This window comes from Pyricularia oryzae, chromosome 4, assembly GCF_000002495.2.
Source record: "Pyricularia oryzae 70-15 chromosome 4, whole genome shotgun sequence".
NCBI lineage: Eukaryota > Fungi > Ascomycota > Sordariomycetes > Magnaporthales > Pyriculariaceae > Pyricularia > Pyricularia oryzae.
Window position 1 is genome coordinate 4,425,850 of NC_017851.1, and position 20,382 is coordinate 4,446,231.

The following is a 20,382-nucleotide window of genomic DNA, read 5'->3' on the forward strand; positions in this document are numbered from 1 at the left end:
CCCGCCTTTCAATTGCATTGTTTTCACTCCCGCTCATGTATACCCCCCCTCCCATTTAGCATAGCCGGCCAATTTAGCATTTTTAGCCCTGATGTTTCCAGATGGTATTTTCCTTTTATGTTTAATCTGCTCGTGTTTGATGCAGGGTGTCTCCTTTTCTCCGATGGGCGAAAGTGGGGAGTGTGTCCGTGGCGGGAGGCGGGAGGGATTAATACGGGTCTTCGTATACTATGTAGTAATTTCGATTTTGTCTTTATTTTCTATCTATTTTCTTTTCTTATCGTTGATTGGCTTCGGGATGCTCCCGGATGTATAAATTTGCCGATAATTGTGCAACGGAGGATGGTGTAAAAGAGGCAGGAGCGGACAGGATCCAACGGGTAATCCTGGGGGAATTCCAAGCACTGGATTGTGAGAGTTGCGGGTTGCATCAAGACTCAGTCTGTAGATGCGGACTGGCCGTTGTCATCTATCCAATCAAAGTTTCTTTAATGTAACGACCTCCGTCATTCTCCCAATTTTGGGTACATATTAGGTAGCACGGCGCCTTTTGAGAAGGCACCACCTTTATTGATTTGTTTGAGCCCTATACGTCGTTGTCGGCTGAATCGGAAAGTCGAATGGACTGGCAGCGTGACACCGGTGCATTAAGAAACCTAGGGTGTGACTGTGCTGGGGGGAGTGTCGATTTGTTTGACTCCTGGAAGTGGAAGTCAAGAAGATGCAAATCGGAGACAAAACAAATCTTGGATATTATGGTTTCGTGCTGGTCATTTTGGTATGTGTAAATCTGACAACACAGAAGAATCATTTTTTGAGAAACCCAGGCTCGGAGAGCTGGTCGTCATGACGATGCACTCTCGGCTATGGTGCTCCGTTGACCAGTGACTGCGGCGTTCTTTCGTCAGCGGTTCGTGACGCCCAGACCTGGTTGGTTGTGCATATCTTTGTTCTTGGACTGGTCCGCTGTTTCCCATTCATGCAGAGACCCGTGTGGATGGTAGGGCAGGGAGACGGGATCATTAGGTGAAGATCAGAACTGGTTTTGTTTTGGAGTGGCGAGACCGAGCTGAGGGATTGGCCGAAATTATTATCAGGCTTCCTCTCCGGGTGGCATGGAAGCTGGGGATCTCAACAGGGTGACAAAAGACTAGGTCTAGTCTAGTCTAGACTAGGAAGATCTCAAAGCAACAAGGAGCATAGCAAACATAGAAAGTAAAACAAAGCAGAATTCTCGATCCAGTCCAACTGGTTTTACGAAACGAACAAACCAGAAACACCTTTTCCTCGAGTTCGAGTCTTGTGCTGTGGTGACACGCTCATGCATGCATGCATCACCTACCCTTGACATAGAAATACCTTGTTGCGTTGCTAGCAATGAGCCAGCCAAACAGGTGCGACCAATCATCCCCTCGAAAGAGCCCCTCGAAGAGAGCGTGTGACGTTCCCCACATGCAAATCTTGGTAACACTGTTTATGGCCATGACAGCTCTTGGTGTAGGGAGTCCCTCTGGGGAAGCTTGGAATTATTGAGGGTGTTCATCTTTCGTAGGAGTATTGGTGGGTGGTGCGTTGTAGGTGGTGGTTTCGGATGGCACCAGGGTAGTGAGGTGTTCAGCGAAGCCTTGGTGGTTGTATCCCCTTGATAGAGATTGAGGGTGCCTGAACTAACGTTTATTACCGTAGTAAAACATGGACTCTTATGGGAGGAAGCCTTCATACAAAGTCTATCGGGGAATATAACCAGAACGATAGGAGGTTTTCCACTAGAGACATGAACATACAACGTAGCTCCAAGATATGAAACGGGCTAACATGTCTTCTTCAAACTGACAGTCCGACGTAGTCAGCTCTGACAGCCTTGGAAGGCTCAGGCTGTAAGTGAGGCTAGGGCACCTGGGACAGCTTTGTCGGTTCATGCTGGAAAACGATATGGAACCTACATGACAGTCTCCTCTAGCTTAGAAACAGAGGCTCCACTGATACCGGCCCCGCCCCCGCCGTTTTTTTTGCTGCAGGAGTATGTCCTACTGGGACAGCAGAGGATGGCTGAGATGCACTTTACAGCGAAACCCCGAATACCACCACCAAACTTTGGTCTGTATCAACAAGCACACGCACGACTTTTCAATTGCATGGGCATCCTTGCCTGCCGAACCACGCTGAAGGGTCCTGCGTTTCGACCAACGACCCAGACCAATTGAGCACTGTCAATTACCCACCAGACAACCTGCGAAAAGTATCCATACCCTACCGAGATATTCACTATATACTGTACATAGTAGAGTGGATAGTGGTTGGTCGGAAACAGCTGGGTCAAGAGTTGGCTTTGTCAAAAGTCAGTCATCATAGCTGGTTGCCAAGTTACCAAGCAAAGAACAGACGGGGTCGGGGGTTCAAGCAGGGGACCCCAGAAGGCCGAGACCGGGGATGACTCGTGGCTCTCCAACCGCCAGCGATTGAGGATTTGAGGTGAGTGAAAGGGGAGGAGGGCTGGCTCTCGCCGGCCGTTCAAGGATCATCCAGGCTTTGCCCCACTTGCTCGACCTTTCACTTCACCACCACGCCCCTAATTACTACGTAGCACTACGAACTGAAGTGCTTCGTAGCAAGTCTTTGTTAACACCTGTATTTTGGGCGATACAACACCGAAAATCCACTTCATACGATATCAAAGTCCCTGGATCATTGCGCGTTCTTGAGCTATGATTTCCTACCACGTTGATACGAAGCAAGTACCTTACCTTAGCTGGAAAAGCTGGCCTATACTCGAGGTGCGCGTGTCTACCTTGGTTGGCTGGGTACCAGTAGTTTGCTTGCACAAGCTCCATGGGTAATGCCAACAGCTAGGCTCGAAGCAACACAATCACAGTTACAGCTCACCCCAGAGATGGACAAGGTCGACTTTGTACTCTCAGTATTCGTAAGCGGCTACTCAGCAATGTGCAACTGTTAAAATACAAAAACGGTATTGTTTTGGTCCATGTCCGAGACCTCAATCTTACTTCAACGCAGTCAGTCGATTACCACAAGTCTGGACGCAGCCATCCAATCTTGGTCATTATCTCAGTCCTGTCACAAAATAAGCCCAACGTTCCATAGATGAAAGAAAGCAAAATCGAGGAAATTTGTGTGCGCGCCTTCAAGTGTGGCCCAAGTGGGATCCATGTTGCGGAATCGGCAAGGGCATACCATGGTTCTGCGACTTTGGCAGGCCTAATAAGGAGGGCACCTATTACCGGTTACTTCGGAGCAACACGTCCTCATCCAGTATTTGAATGAATTAATTCTACAGTGCTGTCACCGGCTCTCCCTCCGCTCCAGGCGGGCACATGCAAGCCTGCGTAATCGCGTAGCCTACCACTTATACGTGGTTTTTGGTTACAACGTGCCAAGTCTGTATACTCTTACTAGACTAGTCTAGTTCTAGGTCTAGTAAATATGGATTTTCTTTTGCTGCTTCTTTTTGGGATAAGGCCGAGAAAAGACGACGCGAATCAATCAGAATCAACGTCCCCCGCAATTGATTGAAAATCGTGCCCGTCCCTGTTTATACTGTACTACATACAGTACGGATGGATGCACGGGGCACGCAAGCCATCAATTACCCTTCGTAGCAAAATGGTCGGCTACCCCATAATTCCTGGCCATTGAAAGGCGCCGTATATCCCCGTTATTGCCTCAATTGAACAATGAACCCTGTCTCCTCCCCCAAAGGTCATGCCCGATGTGCCCCTGCGCGCAACGCCGACGAGGGCAATTCTAATGCAAGAGGGTTTGTAAAAAGCATGCCTCGGTCAAACGGTGCTTAAGTTAAGATACCTACCTACTTAGGTATGAAGACTGCATGGTGATCTTGCTATGTACGTACTGCCACTTGCTATTTTAGTACCTTATAACGATACCTTGGTTGCACTGGCACGCTTTCTAAAAGCCCTATTGTCATTTGTAGCAAGTCCTTCGTACCGGTGTATATCCAAACCCACCGGTACGGCCACCACCCTTGCCAGGGTCTAGCCAGCAGCGCGACCCAAAATTTCTCCGTCCCCCAGCCCCTCACCAGGGAGTGCAAAAAAGAAAAAGGAAAAAAAAAGAAAGAAAACAAGGAGATGCCCCAACGGCTTCGGGCCCCAACCTAACTGATCCTTGCCCTGGCATCGATTCTACGGTACGGATAGTTGCAAAGTACTGCAAAAGTATATTGTACTACAAAAAGTACCTACGTCGTATGCGAATAAACCATTGAACATTGACTCTCCTGCTCGGCCCAAAGCGACCAAAAAGTCTCCACCACCATCTCTGTCAGCTCCCACATCTTCGAGTCCTCTCCGCATCCTACGCTACGTAGTTAACCGCGCCTCCATCCAGCCTTTCACTCCCCGACTCAGGACCCGCTGTTCAGTACCTCACCTACCTTACGTTAGCCAAGCAGCTCGTCCATGTGCAACGGGGATAGCGAGTCAACCGTGATCTCTCATGCCCATGATAGTATCATGACAGCCCCGGTGCGCCTTGTACTGACAGCGACCTGAGACAGAACGACTAGGGCTACCTTAGTCTAGTCGTTTACGCTGCACTCGTTTTGTCTGGCTTAACTAGCCATTTGTTTTCGGGCCAAAAGCCTAGCGTTGGTTGTGTGCCTCAAGAGTTGCATTTACTGTTTCTCTCCTTACCCCAGGCTGCAGCTGGTGCATGTTCTACTGCTTCTCCGCATATGCACGGACTCGACTTTGCTCTGGAACTGAAGCTATCGCTTTACCTACCTCGATCAACGACAACGACAACGACAACGACAACGACACCGACGACGACGACGACGACGCCAGCCTCGCTCCCAGGCGACGAGGAGACCCAATCTCGTGCGGCTTCCATCCTGGAGCCCACGCGAGACCGCGGCTGCCGAAATGTCGTCCAGCCAGCCCACAACCGAAGTGCAGACCTTTGCGACCCTCGACCTCGATACAGAAGCTCAACTGATGCGCGCAGACGGCGTCGACCTCAATGGCTTCCAGCTCGATGGAACTCCCAACGGCAGTCTGCACGATGATGCGCCTCCTCAAAACGTCATGGATTCCTCTCACTTTGGCGACTTTCAATTTCCCTTCCAGACGATCAATGACGAAAGCACAATCGTTGCCATGACCGATGCCTCTCCCCCAGTCGACGTCTTCCCTCCGACGCAGCATCGCCCTTCGATTTCTTCGATACCTGCCGACCGAAGGGGCTCCATTGCCTCCACAACCGCGCAAGCACCCAGCTACAATGGCAACAGGGCTTCTCAGAGGAGACCCAGCCAGGTCACATCCGAAGATGGCAGCCCCGACAGTAACGGCAACGGCCTGCTGTTGGAGGATCCAGGCGCAGACGAGTTCGGGCTGATATCCAGTGGTCCCGGCGACGCATCTGGGGCAGGCAAGTTCAAGGACGACAAGGGGGAATCAATGCCGGCTTGGAGCGAGCTGAAAACCAAGGCTGGCAAGGAGCGGAAGCGATTGCCTCTGGCCTGCATTGCATGCAGGCGTAAGAAGATACGCTGCTCTGGAGAGAAGCCGGCATGTAAACACTGCCTCCGATCTCGGATCCCGTGCGTGTACAAAGTGACGGCCCGGAAAGCCGCGCCAAGGACCGACTACATGGCCATGCTCGACAAGCGCCTGAAGCGCATGGAAGAGCGTATAATCAAGACTGTGCCCAAGTCCGAACAAGACGGCATCGCAGCGACGGTGATGAGGTCAGTGTTGAAACCAGCAATCCCTGGGACCCTGAGTGCATCCAAGGCAGCGGCCAAGAAGCGTGGGGCGGATGAGGCATTTGGCCCCGAGTTAGACAACTGGGCGAGATCTTCGACCAAGAGCAAAACTGATACCTCGGGCCGACCTGCAACTCTTGCGCTCCACGAGGCCGAAGAGAACAAGTTGCTGCAGGAGGGCGCCGATGCGCTGCCATCCAGGGAGATACAGGAACACCTGGCGGAGGTTTTCTTTGATGACATTTATGGCCAGGCCTATCACTTGCTACATAGGCCGAGTTATATGAGGAAACTTAGGTGAGTGGCGAAATTTGCTTTGACTTTCCAAATACTGTATTTCACGGCTGCCTTGCGCCAAGCCGCATTTGTGACGCTCGGTTTGTGATTTTGCATGTGCTAAATTTCTATTACCTCTTCAGAGCTGGAACTCTGCCACCGGTACTTATCTTGTCCGTGTGTGCAGTATCCGCGCGATTTTCGACACACCCCAAGCTGAACACAAACCCAAACTTCTTACGGGGCGAAGAATGGGCGTCTCATGCACGAGATATTGTCATGAGGAGGTATGAGTGGCCAAACATTACCATTCTTACCTGTCTACTTATACTCGGGCTTCATGAATTTGGCACTTGCCATGGTGGCCGAAGTTGGGCTCTTGGAGGCCAGGCCATCCGCATGGCTTTTGCACTCCAGTTGCACAAAGACCTTGAATATGATCCGCATTCGGGAAGGGCTCAGCTCAGCTTCATCGACCGCGAGATTCGGAGAAGGACGATGTGGGCATGTTTCTTGATGGACCGCTTCAACTCATCCGGCACCGAGAGACCGACCTTCATCAAAGAAGAAACGGTAAAGATACCATTACCGGTCAAAGAGAAATACTTCCAACTAGATATTCCGGGCGCAACGGAGGACCTGAATGGCCCCACGCTCAACACTATGGATCTGGACGAAGACCAGGCCACTCAGTTCAAGGAGAACATGGGTGTTGCGGCGTACATGGTCCGGTCAATTGCCATCTGGGGCCGCATCATCAACTATCTGAACCAAGGAGGGAAGGAGCTGGATCCTCATCCAATGTGGAGCCCCGACGCCGAATACGCTAAGCTCATCAAGCAATCTGAAGATCTGCCAGCAAGTCTGCCAGATTCGCTGCAGTACAACAGAGAGAACCTGAAACTCCATGACACCGAAGGAATGGCAAATCAGTTTCTGTTCCTTCACATCTCAATTCAGCAGAACATACTGTTCATGAACAGATTTGCAGTGTCGTCTCCAGGCAGCATAACCCAGCAGGATGTACCCAAATCATTTGTCACCAAGGCTGGCGCCAAGGCATTCGCGGCCGCCAACCGCATGTCGGAACTCCTCAAGGACGCAGAGCCGTATCTCGTATCTGCCCCATTTGTGGGATACTGTACCTTCCTTTCCAGTACCGTCCACATATTCGGTATATTCTCCGGCAACCCTGCCATCGAGTCGACGTCAAAGCGGAATCTCGCGACAAACGTAAGATTCTTGTCAAAGATGAAGCGTTTCTGGGGAATGTTCCATTTCATGACAGAAAACCTCCGTGAACAATATCGCGCCTGTGCAGATGCTGCTCGGCAGGGTAATCCAGCAAACGAGAACAACAGCCCACAAATATTCCAGTATGGAGACTGGTTTGATAGATATCCCCACGGTGTTTCTCAGTCCGACTTTTTGGACCCAGTGAAATACAGGGCGAAGGAGAAGGGGAACGATGCGGTTTTGGAACAGAAGCCAGAGCTGGCTACGGTCGAGGAGTTTATGACCAAGATGTCGCCGCGTAGTACCGAAGGCGCAGTCAATAACGGCCACGCCGGGAAGCCCCAACCGGCAAAGAGAAAATCGATTGCCAAGAGGGGCGGTAGTACCACCTCGCGGTCGGAGCACCAACCAGATCCTATCATGACAGATGTCGGCAAGCATGGTGCTACTGAGCAACAAGCACAGCATCAACCGCCACAACAGGGGAACAGCAGACGTAGATTCTCCGGCAGCATGGGAGGACAGACAAATGCGCCGAGCTTCAGCCCGCTCACGATACCCCAGTCAGCGAACCAGGCGCCGTATCATACTCTGTCACCTATCAGTCCAGTCGCAATGAGCGCCTTTCCCCATCATAACCACCACCATCAAAACTCACAGTTTTACTCGCCAGAGCTGCTATCCTTGTCACTTTCCCAGCAGACAACTGCAGGTATTCTACCACAGCTCGATCGGCAGCTAGTCTTTGGTGCATACGGCGGTCTGGATCCAGGTATGACAAGCCAGATGCTGGATGGCGGTGGCATCTGGGACGGCATGGGCGGCCAACGACATGGTGATGGCGGACGACGCACCCACACTTCGACGGCAGAAGTACTGCACGCGGCCCTCGTGGGCCACACACTTACCCACCATAACCACCCAGGTCATCACGCTCACGAAGGCGCCTCGTCGGCATGGTTCATGCCCTTCAACATGGAGCCTCCCGAGATAGGTCACGACCTAACCAGCCTTGACGGACTTGGCGCAATGTTTGGCGGGGCCATGACTACACAAGGCGGAATGGGCAGCGGCGGCGGCGGAGGCAACCCAAACCACAACGGCCATTAGAGATGGTACGGGACGGTCTGGGATGCGAGGTCGTCGCTTTTGTCACCCGCAAGCATGAGTGAAGAGGTTGCGCGTTGGGCGGGAATGAGCGTCTGTCTCAAGCAGCGCGGTCATCATCAGCTTGGGTCAGATTGAAGAGACCCACCATGACGAACAGCATAGCAAGAGCGGATCTTCTTTCCTGGATTAATATCTTTGGGAGACGTGGGTCGAGATATACAGCAGACTACTTTGAGATCTGGAAGTAATACCACCGGGAACTATGGCCAGGAACAGACCGAATTTCTTGTCTTTGTTTTTATCCTATTTTTTTTTCTTTCAAAACAAAAAAAGCTACCTTGGGCAGGCATCTTGAAAGGAGTTTACTAAGTTACCTTGGACATATGGGGATCGGGAAATTCTTGAGCGTGGGAATCTTGTCAAAAACTGTTTTCTTTATGTTGTTTTCTTTTTGTCCGGTCTGTTCCTGGCCTTTTTTTTCTTGCTTTTTGGCTAGATACCATTTCCTAGGTGCGATACCTCTTTCTGCTAATATCAGCAACATACAAATTCAATAAACCGACTTGATTGGGCGAAAAGAAAAGACAAGAACAAGCGTGCAAGCTTCAAGTCTCAGTAAAAGTTGGCGCGCGGTTGGATATCACATATAACCTAATTTGCTCAAAGGTAACGCTCAGCATGAAGAATTTGAACAGTTGTTAAAGATGAAATATTTGGTATCTGCTTCTGTCAAGACGAATCCTGTACAACAAAAAAATAAATTATGTCGACGCCTCAGTCTTGGTCCCCTTGGACCTCTTTCGCTTCTTGCTCTTCTTCTCGTCATCCTCGCCCTCGGCCTTGGCCTTGCCCTTTCCTTTATCCTTGCCCTTGTGGCTTTTGTGCTCGACGGCGCCGCCGCCCTCTGCGGCAGCGACAGCCCCATCGAAACCAAAGGTGGGGCCGCTCTCCTCGAACTCGCGACCAAAGTTCTCGCGACGCCACTGGCGGAGGCGCGCCTTCTTTCCCAGGCGCTTCTTGTCCTTGCGCTTCTTTTCGGGGTCACGGAAGGTGGCCAGCTTCTTGAGGCCGGCGTACTCGTTGAGGACGGCGTCCGAGGGCGCGAGCAAAATGTCGCGCGGCGTCAGACCGAACGAGTTGGGCGACGTCTCGCGGTACCGGAACCCGCCGCCGCCCGTCGCCTTGTGCTTCTTGGACGACGAGGCGAGCGCCGTCGGGTCGTCGAGCTCCATCTTTTGCTCCACCAGGGCCTCGAGCTTGGCGCGCTCCTGGCGGGCGGCGCGCTGTGCGGCGATGCGGTCCTTTTTGTGGTCTTTTGACGTCTTGCGCTTCTTGGAGGGGTTCGCCTCGTCGTCGTCGTCCTCCTCCTCCCCAACTCCATCTTCAGCGTCGTCCTGATCTGCCTCTTGGTTGTCTTCGTCATCAGATAGGCGTACTGTGGGCGGTACTGAGTCGTCGAAATCGGGAATAATATCCTTGATATCGATATCGTCATCCCATTTCGGCTTCTTGGGCTTGCGCTTTTTGGACGAGCTTTCGGCCTCTTCGTCCGAGCTAACATCGCCAACCTCCTCCTCTGCGTAATAATCATCGCCAAACTGCTTCTGCATCTCGGACTCCCATTTGTCGTCGTCCCAGGCATCGTCGAGCAGTTTCGCCCATTGCTCCTCCTTGAGCGTCTTGTTGTGCAGGCCCGCGGCCTTCTTGATCTTTTTGAGCTTCTCCTCCGCCTCCTCAAGTTTGAGCCGCTTCAGGCGGGCACGCTCCTCCCGCCTCTCCTGCTTCTCCGCCTCCTTGCGCTCCTTCTCGAGCTCACGCTGCCGCTTTCTGCCCTTGGTCTCTTCCCTCCTCACGGTCTTGGCCGCGACGAGCGTTCGCGAGTACGACTGCAGGACCTCGTTGCTCTTCTCGGGGTCCTCGAACCTCATGTTGTAAGCATTCTCAAACTCCTCGGCCATGTTTGCGTTGTCGGCATCCTCCTCGTCCGACTCAAAGGCCTCCCACCGGTTCCCCTCTGGGGGTGCCCACGCTCTAGAGGCCATGAAGTTTGAGAGGAACAGCTCCGGGTCCTTGTCAGCGTTGGCCACGTCGGCCTCGGTGACGGTCTTGACTTGAGCGGCGCGAGAAGGATGCACACCATTTGAGGAAGCGGGCTGGTCGGGCTTGGACTTGCGCTTCAGGAAGTCCTCGCCGTCACTGTCGTCGTCCGAGTCGTCCTTCGTTAGGGCCTTGACCTCCTTGATGAAGTCCTTTTTGAGGTCGTCTTGTTCCTGTGCATAGGTTCGTGGCGGCGGTGCTTTCGAGTCCTCGTCAAAGTCTGCGCCGACGTCGCCCTTCATGTATCTCTCTTGGTGGTAGTCCTTGAGCGTCATGGGCTTGTCCTTGGAGTTCTTCGAGGCGGCTGCGGCTGCGGTGGCCTCATCGATCGGTGTGTAAAATGAAACATTGCTGTCGTAAATCTTGGGGTCCTTGTTCCGGAGGGCTTGCAGGGTAGCTGAGATTTCCGCGTCGAGGTCCTCGGTGGCTAGGAAACCTTCCTCGTCCTCCGTTTCGTCCTCAGAGTCAGACTCTTCGTCATCTTGGTTTGCAAGAGCTCGGCCGTGCTTTTCTTCGACTGTGATTATGAAGGCAGTCATGCTGTTAGTATACAAGGAGCGAACATCTTTGAGTCTGTATGGACGAATGCGATAGCAACTCACGTCGTTGACGTTCTTCCCGCTTCTTGTTGTGCTCAAATCTCCTCGCATACTCCTCATTGATCTTGAATGACCCCGAAGCCTCTTCTAGCTTCGCGCCCCCTTCCTCAGAATCGTCATCACTGCCGGAACTTGAGTCGTCGGAGGAATCTCCTTCATCGAAGAGACTCTTCTTTCCTGACTTTTCGTTGACCTCGACCTGATCGAGAGAATCGCTGCTCGTACTACGAGAGCGCTTTTTGGTTGTTGAGCCACCCATGACTGAAATCTGTGAGTTGCTGGCTCTGTGTACGCAAGACTTGATCGGTTCAAAATATCGGTCCCCGGAAGAGCTCCAAGGGAGTTGCAAGCTACTCTCGTAATGACCGCCCGCCCAAACTTTTTTTTTCTGCCGCCGAGGTGGGGATTGCCCGCAATTCGTGCAGAACCATGGAAGTTCTTATCTTATCGGAGGGCGGATACCACGCGCTTAGACCGAATGGGATTAGCCCTGCTTGGCGTTAATCCCACCTTACGAAGCGTCGTCGTTGGCTCAACACCGCCCATCACGTCACCCGCCAAACAAACAGGCTCCCGGTAACGATTCTAGACTGAACTAAACTTTGCCCTGGCGACAACGATTCCCAACGCCATCGCTTTTTGTATCCATCCATCGCAGCCGCGATCCACGATTAGCCGATAATCTCAAGAAGACACATCAAATTTACGACCGCTTGCTTTTCTTACACCGGCGTTCCCGATCGAGGTGAATTCCCGCCATGGCCGACGGAGCCGCCAAACCCAGCAGCAGCGTCAAGCTGGTGCTGCTCGGTGAAGCTGCAGTGGGAAAGGTATGCTCACGATCGCACGTGAACCATCCCAACGTCGCGCGCCGTTTGCTAACCTCAAAACCTGGCATATCCAGTCATCACTTGTGCTGAGGTTTGTCAACAACGACTTTCAAGAGAACAAGGAGCCGACGATAGGGGGTAAGCTTTGCCACCGCACTCTCGCAAACACATGCGCCTCTCCGGAAGCCGAGGAACTGACCAGAAGCCCGTCATCTTGCCCGACACAGCTGCCTTTCTGACCCAAAAATGCAACCTGCCGGCCCGGACCATCAAGTTTGAAATATGGGACACGGCGGGACAAGAACGTTTCGCCTCGCTGGCGCCCATGTACTACCGTAACGCACAGGCCGCTCTCGTTGTTTACGACCTAACGAAGCCGACATCACTGATCAAAGCCAAGCACTGGGTCGCCGAGCTGCAGCGCCAAGCATCGCCGGGCATCGTGATTGCGCTCGTCGGCAACAAGCTCGACTTGACGAGCGACGGTGGCGATGCATCCGGTGGTGGAGATGACGATGGTGATGCCGAAGGTGCGGGCGACGACTCGGGCGACGCCCGCAAGATACCGACGGAGGAGGCCAAGGCGTACGCCGAGGAGGAAGGGCTGTTGTTCTTCGAGACCAGTGCTAAGACGGGATTCAACGTCACCGAGGTCTTTACGGCGATTGCCAACGCAATCCCGGAGACGTCGCTCAAGAGCGCGAGGGGCGCTGGTGCCGGTGCCGGTGCAGGTCGCAGTGGCGAGCAGCAGAGCGTCAGCCTAAATGGCCCACGGGATGTGGAGGGCAAGGATGGATGCGCGTGTTGATTTGGCGGAGTAGTTTTGTCTTTGCTGCATGTTTTCGGGAAGTTTTGTTCTTTTTTTCCCCCCCTTGGTTTCTATTCGGAGCAGGGACTCGGCGGTAGATACACTGGCAGTTTGTGGTTCAAGGTAGCACCGAGCAAGAGAGTGGACATGGTGAAAGATATGGGTTGTTATGTGCTACGGTATGTTATTTTGCATTCATTTAGCAGGTTTGTTTTCAAGAGCTCCCGTTCATTTTTGAGCGGCGGCCTCAGGGGCTCTAATTCGATCGGTGTATTTTCTGCTGTACCGAGTGGTTTGAACAGATTCAATAGGCAATTTCTGAAGGAAAGAATGGTACATATGACGGCCTTGAAGACAACAGCCGGTTGTTGTCAACCAATCCAAATGACCCAAGGGAATCATATCAAGGAACAAACATGTTAGGTAACACTACATGAAACGGATCTAGTCTAGAATAGAACGTACTGCTGACGGCAGGTCTTTCCCACGGTGAGTGCCTTGCTTGCCACCCCAAGAGATATCCGTATTTGACGCTACTCGACTAATTCTCTTTTTGCTCAATTACAGATGCCTGCAAGTAAATTTTGTCGCTCACAACAAAATGGCAGTAAACAAATCGAAGACGGGACCCAAAACAGCCGCCCAGTTTCTTCCTTTTGGGCACACTAGAACTAGCAGCAACCTGGATTGACCAACTCTGACCCAGAAGCACTTTGATCAAGTGGCAAGGTATGAGAGAGAAGGTCCCATGATGGGTGTGTCGGAGCCGAGTACGGTTGCATGCTTCCTTCCCCGTGCGGGGAAAAATACGACGAAAAGCTGGGGTTAGAGCCTATCCTTGGACTGCAGCATAAGCAGGCGACTTTAAAAACAAAACCCCAGACTTGAAGCTGCATGGTGTGCCGATCGTCGGTCTATTTTGACCCGTGGAAATGGCGACGGCTGGGGAGGGGGCGAAGGATGCAGCGAATGCGACCATGGTCGGCAGGATAAGTACTGGGGTTGCACTTCCGACAGTGCACTTGGTACTTGCCGCTGAATGCTCTGTCACAAACTCGTCAGGGCTATCGAGTTGTGAAAAAAAAGCATCATCATGGTGGCCGAAAACAACGACCCCAAGATGGCGGGAGCTCCCGACGCTGATCCTGACCATAGCACTAAACATGCTGCATCTCAACCCGACCATGTTGAGAATGTTGGAGCGGCCGCAACAAAGCCGATAGCAGCTGTCGGTGCCATGGAGAACAATGACGACGCGAAAGCACCACCATCGGCCAGCTCAGCCACCCCAGCGGCGCCGGAAACTGCAAAGAAGTCGCTCTGGTGGGCGTGGGTGTACATGTTTGACTGGTACCCCAAGCACTACCCGGAAGAGGAGCGCAAGTTCCTGCGCAAGCTCGACTGCTTCCTGCTGACCTTTACATGCGTGGCCTTCTTCCTCAAGTGGCTAGACCAGAGCAACATCAACAACGCGTACGTGTCGGGGATGAAGGAGGAGCTGGGGCTGTACGGCAACGAGTACTCGCTGTTTGGCGCCTTTTACAACGTCGGCTACATCATCTGCCAGGTGCCCGCGATGCTGATCCTGTCGCGGCCGAGGCTGTCCCGCTACTTCCTCCCGACGATGGAGGTGCTGTGGAGCATCCTGACCTTTGCCCAGTCGAGGCTGCGGTCGGCGGCGGACATCTACGGCACGAGGTTCCTGCTGGGACTGCTCGAGACGCCCGTCGCGTCGGGCTCGCTCTTCATCATGAGCAGCTGGTACAAGCCCGAGGAGCTGTTCAAGCGCACGGGGGTGTGGTTCGTCAGCAACAACATCGGCGTCATCATGGGCGGGTACCTGCAGGCGGCGGCCTACACCAACCTCAACGGCGTCGGGGGGATGTCGGGGTGGAGGTGGCTGTTTGTCATTGACGGCTGCATCTCGCTGCCGCTCTCGGTGCTGGGATATTTCATCTTCCCGGGAATGCCGACCAGCAGCAAGCCCTGGTGGATGACGGAGGAGCAGCACGCCATGGGCCAGCGGAGGATGCGCGACGTCGGCGTCGAGGAGCCCAAGAGGCTGTCGGTCAAGACGTTCAAGACGCTGCTGGCCAACAGGAGGTGGCAGTGGTACGGGTTGGGGGTGCTGGCGTACGTCTTGTTCCTGTCGAGCAGCTACCCGCACGGCCAGATGGCGCTGTGGCTCAAGGACCAGGCCACCAAGCACGGCACGTACACGGTGCCGCAGATCAACACCATCCCGACGGGGGCGCAGGGCGTGTCGGTGGTCACGGCCGTGTTGGCCACGTCGTTGTGCATGGTGTATCCGACCTGGGCAGTGTTTACCGCCGTGCAGTGCTTGTTTTTGTTTGCGAACATCCTGTTGATGGTTTGGTATATCCCTGACGGGTTGAAGTGTAGGTTCAAGGTTTATGCTCCTTCGCGAAAGCATTCTGGTTGCATGCAGTTGGGGTTGTTTTCCTGCCTGGATTACTCACCCACTAGTTTTATCTAGTCTATTTCTAATTTGTCTTATACTACGCAGTCTTTGCCTACTACCTCCTTGGCATCAGCGCAGCAATCACACCAATTCTGGTACCAACTGTCAACTACTGGCTGAAAGACAGCGCAGGTATGTGATACTCTGCATCTTTTGTTTGACCATTTGAGATCCAACGCTAATTCAACGAAACCTTTTTGTCTACGCATCAACAGAGGCCCGCGCAGTCTGCACAGGGTCCATGCTGACATTCGGCTTTGCCATCCAATCCTTCTACCCCATCACCGTGTTTCCGGTCGTGGAGGCGCCGCAGTGGAAGAAGGGCTACATTGTCAACTTTTGCTTCATCGTAGGCTGCTGGGCCTCACTCTGCACCGGGTTTTATATGTATAATCGCCATCAAAAGAGCTTGGAGGCGCTGCGTGAAGCGGATCGGGAGGCAGACAAGGTCAAGGGGGATGATGATTAAAAAAAAGAAGAAAAAAACAGAAGAAGCTTGTTCAGGTAATATTGTGGTATTAGGGGGGGGGGGGGGTTGAAGCGCTTGGAGATGCCAAAGTCGGCTCCAGTCATGGTGGTGGTGGGCGGTTCGTCGTGTAGTCTCGGATTTGAGAATGATGCCATTGATGCATGAACCTACCTACCTCTCCCACCTGCCTAATGCTTTCACCTTTCGGTCCATCTTGACCCGGCGGCAAAAGCTCAGATCTTCGTGTTGCAGGCGGGGTCAGAAGAGCAAATGGAAAGAGGAGTGCATACATCTCCAAATCTTAGACCCCGCACGGTAGACGCTCCGATGTGAATGAATACTAGTTCTAGAGTAGTTGTAGACCAGGGGTCATTATAGCAGCATGACCTGAAGCTTGGTCTTCACAACTGCATAGAGTGACTACCTACCTTGGGTACCTAGGCTTCCACTCTGTACTAAATAACAGCCACATACACACACAAACACACATTGCACCAAGGAAAAGCCTAGCAGGACACCATGCCGCCCCTCGCCGGGTTCACAGACAACCCCTGGCTTACACGCGCCGACTTTTTAACCGGCACAACCGCCCTCCTCAAACCCCTCCACCCATTCTTCTCGCCCTCTCATGCCCGCATCCGCCTATCGCCAGCGACAGGGACGCACTTTGACGAAACCGCCGCCCAGCTAGAGGGCTTTGCGCGGCCTCTCTGGGCCGTCGGCGCCCTCCTCCGCGGCGACAACTCGACCGAAGACCTCGACTCGCTGCTGCAGCCATGGATCACCGGCCTCGCAGCCGGGACGGACCCGGAGCACGACGAGTACTGGGGCGCCATCTCCCCCACGGACCAGCGCATGGTTGAGGCCGAGATTGTCAGCTTCGCACTGCTGGCCGCCCCGGACAGACTATACGGGGCGCTCGATGCGCGCTCCCGGACCAACGTGGCAAACTGGCTGCGCGGCATGGTCGGCAAGCCCATGCCGCTCAACAACTGGCGCTGGTTCCGCGTGCTGTCGGAGCTGGCGCTGATCAAAGTGTGCGGCGCGTCGGGCGGCGAGGCTGAATTGCTTCGGCGCGAGATGCAGGCGGACCTGGCGGTGCTGGATGGGTTTTATCGGCGGGACGGCTGGAGCGCCGATGGGCCGTGGCTACCTGCCGGGGCGGAGCGGGAGGGGAGGGGCAAGGGGAGGAGGGTGGACGAGGAGGTGGGTGCTGGCAGGCAGGTGGACTACTACTCGGGCAGCTTTGCCATTCAGTTCAGCCAGCTGCTTTATGTGCGGTTCGCGGCGGATTTGGATCCGGAGAGGGCCGAGGTCTACAAGCAGCGGGCGCGGGACTTTGGGAGCGAGTTTTGGCGCTACTTTGACGCTGATGGTAGGAAACCCAATTCGGAAATTGGAAATTGTATAGCTGGTGGGGTGTGCAGAGGCTAACTCGGGAGTCTGCATGTACAGGCGCGGCGATCCCCTTCGGAAGGTCCCTGACGTACCGGTTTGCGTGTGGTGGCTTCTTCGCCGCCCTCGCCCTCGCCAACGTCCCGGATATGCCTGCACCGCTCGACAGTCCAGGCGCCGTCAAGGGGTTCCTTCTCAGACACCTGAGGTGGTGGTCTCAGAACTCTACAGACATTTTCGACTCGACGGGGGCCTTGAACATTGGCTGGTTATATCCGTAGGTGACCTTGTGCCCTTTTTCTTGCTCTGGAGTAATACACCAAAAAGCCAACCCGTTTGAAACAAACCACCACAGCAACGCATTCATGTGCGAGGACTACAACTCCCCACAGTCGCCCTACTGGGCGCTCAAGACCCTCATCGCCATCGCCCTGCCCGCCTCCGATCCATTTTGGCTCTCCGACGAGGCCGCCTTTCCGTCCGAGCTGCTCACGTCGCAGCCCGTGCAGGCGGTCCCGGCGCCCGGCCAGATCCTGTGCAACCACCCGGCCGGAAATCACCACTTCCTGCTTTCGGCGGGGCAGTTTGTCGCGTGGCCGATGAAGGCCACGCAGGCCAAGTACTGCAAGTTTGCCTACTCGTCGGCGTTTGCCTTTTCCGTCCCCACCGGCCCGCTGATCCAGCAGATCGCGCCCGACAGCTGCCTGGCGTTAAGCAGGGATGCAGGAGAGACGTGGGCGGTCAAGTGGCGGTGGTGCAGCGAGGGGGAGCTGGTCAAGGGTGTGGTGGGGACGGGCACTGACCGAGACGAGGTTGTGGCTGCCAGGGCGGAGTGGTGGCCCTGGGGGGACTTGGGCGTCAGGATCAAGACGACCTTGGTGCCGCCGACAGGGAGGTGGCCCGACTGGCATGTCAGGGTGCATGAGGTGTTTTTGGACGACGGGGTGTTGGTGAGGGATGGGCTGAGGACTGTGGAGGGTGGTTTCGCCATTGGGAACAGGAGGGTGAAGGATGGTAAACAAGTCCCCGATCTGGAGACTTTGGCTGGCGACGCCGAGGTTGGGACTGCGGAAGGGATCATCAGGGCACATGATGGAGTCTTGGTGCTTTCCAGCGCGGGGGCGAGCGGGATCCGGACCGAGACGCTGCTGGACGGGAACAGGACGAGGTGCTATCCGCTCAAGCCAGACTCCAACACGAACCTGGCCTGTCAGCGGACCATGATACCGGCGGTGGATCATGAAATCGACGTTGGAGGAGAGGCGTCTGCAAGCAGGGAGCCCGTGGTCGTGTTGATCACCAAGGCGTTTGCCATCTCCTCGGAAGCGAATGGTGCGAGGAAGCTGACGGGGAAGTCGCTGAAGGAGAGGTGGGAGGATGTACCGGAGTGGTCGAGCATGGAATTCGAGAAGATGGAGTAGAGCTTGGTAGAAGATGCAGCCGGGAACAGGTTACAACGGGCGTGCAGTGGGATGCGGATATGGCGGTGCAAAATATGTGCAGTCTCTGCCCCTATAGCTTCATTGCATCCACGGCGAACCCGGCACGGAGGAGCCAGATGACGTTTGGGCCGAGCGATGCACTTTCCAGCAGGCAAAGGTTTGACAAAACAGCAATGGCTATTGTGATTTTGTGGCAAGAAACATCTTTTTCTCTTGGTAAGATTAACTTGTGGTTATCCTCATGGGGTATCTTTAATAGTCGCTCATGCCAACAAAACATGACCTCGGCACGAGCGGGAAACACCATCAATGCTCGCTTTTTGAGAGCAATAGAATGGGAAAGAAAGACGGAAAGTGAAACAGCGAAACAATCTCTAATAATAACAACATGTCGTGAAAAGTCATTTCCAGCTCCTGCAGAACAAGGCCTGGTCGGTCCTCATCGCCTCAGGCCCACGCCAGCGTTCAGCAGGAGCTTTTCTTTAGTAGCCCTACTGGTTGGCGTGGGGCGCAGTAGTTCCAGCGTACTGGGGCTGTGGGCTGTAGCTAGTCCCAGTGTACTGGGGCTGCGGACTAGTCTGCTGGTAGTAGCCGGTCTCGACGTTGTTCTTGCCGAGCATCTGGTGGCTCTCGAGCGGGCTGGGCAGCTTTCCGGTGCGCTCCTTGTGGAAGATGATGGAGGCGTAGATGAGAAGACCGACGAAAGAAAACCTGTGTTGATTCGATAGTCAGTATTGATGATTGGCTGATCAAAATCCATGGGGGAGCGCAAGGTGATACTAACAAGACAACAATGTTGATGACGATGGAGACGACGGTCCTGGCGCCCAACATGCTCAGGATGAAGCTGACAACCCAAAAGAGGGACTGAAAGATGTTGACTCCCAGGAAGAACTTGGGGGTCAAGGTGCGGCGGGAGCGCTTGATGATGCAGGCAATGTCGCCAGCCAGGCAGATGAGGACGAGGACCATTTGCACCACGAGGATGACGATGGCGACGCTGAGGGCCTGCTGCACGTTGTAGTTCGACTTGAGCTCTTCCAGCTCGTTGCTGTACCTGTCGCGATTGCTGTTGACGTAGGCAAGGGCCGCGATTGCTATCCCCATGGAGGCAATGTTGATCCCCATGATGATTATCCTAATCACCCAAAACGGGACCAGGACGCGCTTGAGGAAGGGCGAGTGCTCGCCGATGTTGTGGTGGGCCATGGTTGGTGGTGTGCGTGTGTTGGCCTCTGGAAAAAAAGGTTGTTGGGGTGATGGGTGCGTAGGGCTGAACGAGAAATCGCTGGATTATAGCCCTTGGTGAGCTTGTTTGAAAACTGGGGGATTGATGATGAAGAAAGAGAAAAATCAATCAAGCCCAGCGAAACAAGATGCGAATGGCTGTTGTTCGTTGAATGACGATGGAACAAAGGATCTACAACAAGTCGTGACTATCACCATTCCGGAAGGGAACCGAATTATATATCTTGAACCCAAGCGACATGTCGATTCTTTTCTAAATTGCACAGCCTGGAATGCGGCAAGGAACCACTGATTTGATTTGCCCCGGATGCCTCTTTCGTTTAGGCTTGTCACGTCAGCCCAGCCCACGTATAAAAAACAAGGGTTTGGCTGACCTATTCTCGGATCGGGTAGCCAAGCGCCCCTGTCAGGCAAGCAAAGCAAGGTCAGGGTGCTGACCCACCCCCTGTCGTCCAGTTATTTAACCCAGTTCAACGCAAAAGCCCTGCGGCGCAGTTTAAAGGCCAAGAATTTCCTTTTGGGTCGAGGTAAGCTCTGACCCAAAGGTGGATGTCTTCAGACTCCAGCTAGCTCCCCATCGTCGGTCAGTCTGCGGCTGATTGGCTCAGCCCCGAAAGAGCGCGCCCCTTGTGGGTAACTGG

The 20,382-nt window shown here is 54.0% G+C and overlaps 6 protein-coding genes across 6 annotated transcripts; 4 read left to right on the forward strand and 2 right to left on the reverse strand.

The window, feature by feature from the left end:
* Positions 1-721: 721 nt before the first annotated feature.
* On the forward strand, positions 722-2,204 carry MGG_17206 (uncharacterized protein; the record flags this gene model as incomplete). The annotated part of the gene is made up of 5 exons (XM_003717302.1): positions 722-778; positions 1,354-1,394; positions 1,490-1,574; positions 1,837-1,877; positions 1,961-2,204. 5 exons carry the CDS (start codon positions 722-724, stop codon positions 2,202-2,204), a joined length of 468 nt encoding a protein of 155 aa, XP_003717350.1.
* A 2,567-nt stretch (positions 2,205-4,771) lies between these two features.
* Positions 4,772-8,960, forward strand: MGG_06243 (zinc finger transcription factor 1). The gene is made up of 2 exons (XM_003717303.1): positions 4,772-6,046; positions 6,169-8,960. Exons 1-2 carry the CDS (start codon positions 4,905-4,907, stop codon positions 8,369-8,371), a joined length of 3,345 nt encoding a protein of 1,114 aa, XP_003717351.1. The 5' UTR covers positions 4,772-4,904; the 3' UTR covers positions 8,372-8,960.
* A 106-nt stretch (positions 8,961-9,066) lies between these two features.
* Positions 9,067-11,456, reverse strand: MGG_06242 (ribosome biogenesis protein Kri1). Its single transcript, XM_003717304.1, has 2 exons — positions 11,071-11,456; positions 9,067-10,985 (listed from the first exon to the last, which is right to left on the reverse strand). The coding sequence occupies exons 1-2, from the start codon at positions 11,324-11,326 to the stop codon at positions 9,133-9,135; spliced, it is 2,109 nt and encodes a 702-aa protein (XP_003717352.1). The 5' UTR covers positions 11,327-11,456; the 3' UTR covers positions 9,067-9,132.
* Positions 11,457-11,603: 147 nt separating this feature from the next.
* MGG_06241 (vacuolar protein sorting-associated protein 21) lies at positions 11,604-13,296 on the forward strand. Its single transcript, XM_003717305.1, has 4 exons — positions 11,604-11,897; positions 11,972-12,035; positions 12,125-13,194; positions 13,273-13,296. Exons 1-3 carry the CDS (start codon positions 11,826-11,828, stop codon positions 12,703-12,705), a joined length of 717 nt encoding a protein of 238 aa, XP_003717353.1. The 5' UTR covers positions 11,604-11,825; the 3' UTR covers positions 12,706-13,194; positions 13,273-13,296.
* Positions 13,297-13,397: 101 nt separating this feature from the next.
* MGG_06240 (pantothenate transporter liz1) lies at positions 13,398-15,868 on the forward strand. The gene is made up of 3 exons (XM_003717306.1): positions 13,398-15,104; positions 15,233-15,319; positions 15,403-15,868. Exons 1-3 carry the CDS (start codon positions 13,799-13,801, stop codon positions 15,654-15,656), a joined length of 1,647 nt encoding a protein of 548 aa, XP_003717354.1. The 5' UTR covers positions 13,398-13,798; the 3' UTR covers positions 15,657-15,868.
* On the reverse strand, positions 15,710-19,999 carry MGG_06238 (uncharacterized protein). Its single transcript, XM_003717307.1, has 2 exons — positions 19,278-19,999; positions 15,710-19,204 (listed from the first exon to the last, which is right to left on the reverse strand). Exons 1-2 carry the CDS (start codon positions 19,700-19,702, stop codon positions 18,985-18,987), a joined length of 645 nt encoding a protein of 214 aa, XP_003717355.1. The 5' UTR covers positions 19,703-19,999; the 3' UTR covers positions 15,710-18,984.
* Between the last annotated feature and the right edge of the window lie 383 nt (positions 20,000-20,382).